The 1,695-nt window shown below is 39.5% G+C and overlaps 1 protein-coding gene across 1 annotated transcript in view; it reads right to left on the reverse strand.

Annotated features, from left to right (window-relative positions):
- Nucleotides 1–224: 224 nt before the first annotated feature.
- Nucleotides 225–1,695, reverse strand: part of tmem150b (transmembrane protein 150B) — a 24,362-nt gene continuing 22,891 nt past the window's right edge. Inside the window, exon 7 of the mRNA XM_014006842.1 lies at nucleotides 225–374. Within this exon, the coding sequence (XP_013862296.1) occupies nucleotides 225–374 (150 nt within the window). The remainder of the gene's footprint in view (nucleotides 375–1,695) is intronic.

Here is a 1,695-nt window from a genome sequence, read left to right on the forward strand (position 1 = left end):
TTATGATTTCATAAAGTTGTCTATTTATTCAATAATTTCTGGTCAGACCCTGAATTGAGTTTAAAACTATATGAGGAAGTCTTTTGTTGTCTAAAACAAACAACTTTTACTCAGGTTCTACACAACAGCAATGTTGTAAGACTCTCTCTCTCTCTCTCTCTCTCTCTCTCTCTCTCTCTCTCTCNCTCTCTCTCTCTCTCTCTCTCTCTCTCTCTCTCTCTCTCTCATCCTGCCTCTTCTTCCTCTTCCTTCCTCTGGAAGTGTTTGTTCTCCCTCAGCTCCCAGGTGTTTTCCTGCTCAGCTCCATGTTCCGCTGAGCCTAAAGCTCCTCTTCCGTTCTGACTCAGGTACACTTGCTGATGGCTTTCCCCCGGCTGCAACACACAACGGCACACAACAACAACGTTGACAGCAACTGGTTGAACTGCGACACACTGAAGCCACTGGACGTTGCACCTCATCAAATCTGAACATTAAACACTCCAAAAATAAATACACACAGACACACACGATTCATCGTACGTCACACGCTCGTGCACGTGTGGAGATGCACGCCTTAGCCCATCGCCCTCCTTTTTTCGCCCACATCCAACAATAACACAACAAACCTTGCTTCCTCTGTGTGGGGGAACAATGGTAGGATAGCTTTGATGGCCAGAGGTAGTTTATTGTAGATACTCCCTTATCAGTCCACATCAGCCATAGATCCTGGCAGCATCCTACTGTACACACAGCTTTTAGACCTAACAGAGACCAAAATGTGTGGAGAGAAATCTGTTAAACTCCCGTCATACCGGGTGTGATTGGTGCTCACATGTTGGTATTTGTGCGGAAGTTTCCAGAATGTTTTGTCGCGTTTGAGAGGAAGCTGATTCCAAAACGTCACTTTGTTGTAATCTTTAAAAGTGATTTTGATCAGTCGTGTTCCAGGTTTTCTGAATGTCTTTCAAATGATTTTTTTTTTTACTTTGGCAACAACTTCACTTATTTTGTGTCAAGTCCAGTTGGGTCATGATGGTATGTTGTGGAATATGTGCCTAAAAGCTGTGGGAAAAGAGAAAAAGTGGACCTGCTGTAAAACATAAGAATAGAGAGGCTCAAGTTCTGGATTAAAAACGAACTAAATCTCAAAAAATAAATTTTAAAAGACCTCAAACAAGCCTGAAGAATTATTACTTTTAGGCAGCATTTCTGATCTTTAAAGTGGATTCTATTAAATAATTTTTAACAAATAATATCTTACCTGTTATAGAAAGCTTTTTGAACAATCTCAGGTTGGAAAATCAGACATTAATTTGGTCTAAACTGATAAACTAATTACTTTTCCAAGCAGAAGCAGGAACAAAGTTGTTAGCCACCACTTTTAAATACCTCTAATCTCAATAATTTCACAGTGATTGATGCACCTTTACATTGTCATCAGTTTTATATTACATGAATGTTACAGAAGAAATATTATGATATTCTAGCAGGAAGTGCTGCAGGTTAAGTCCTACAGCAAACAAATAAATTCGTCGAAGCCCGTCTGGTGATATTGGATAAAAATAATTAATGCGTGGCCACAAGATCATTTTAGCAGCCATGTCTCTTCGTGAGATTGTTGGAGTCACCTTAGGTACCCCACACTTATAATCATTATTATTATTTGTACTAGTAGTAGTAGTAGTAGTAGTAGTAGTAGTAGTAGTAGTAGTA

The sequence above is a fragment of the Austrofundulus limnaeus genome, unplaced genomic scaffold (assembly GCF_001266775.1).
Source record: "Austrofundulus limnaeus strain Quisiro unplaced genomic scaffold, Austrofundulus_limnaeus-1.0 Scaffold38, whole genome shotgun sequence".
NCBI lineage: Eukaryota > Metazoa > Chordata > Actinopteri > Cyprinodontiformes > Rivulidae > Austrofundulus > Austrofundulus limnaeus.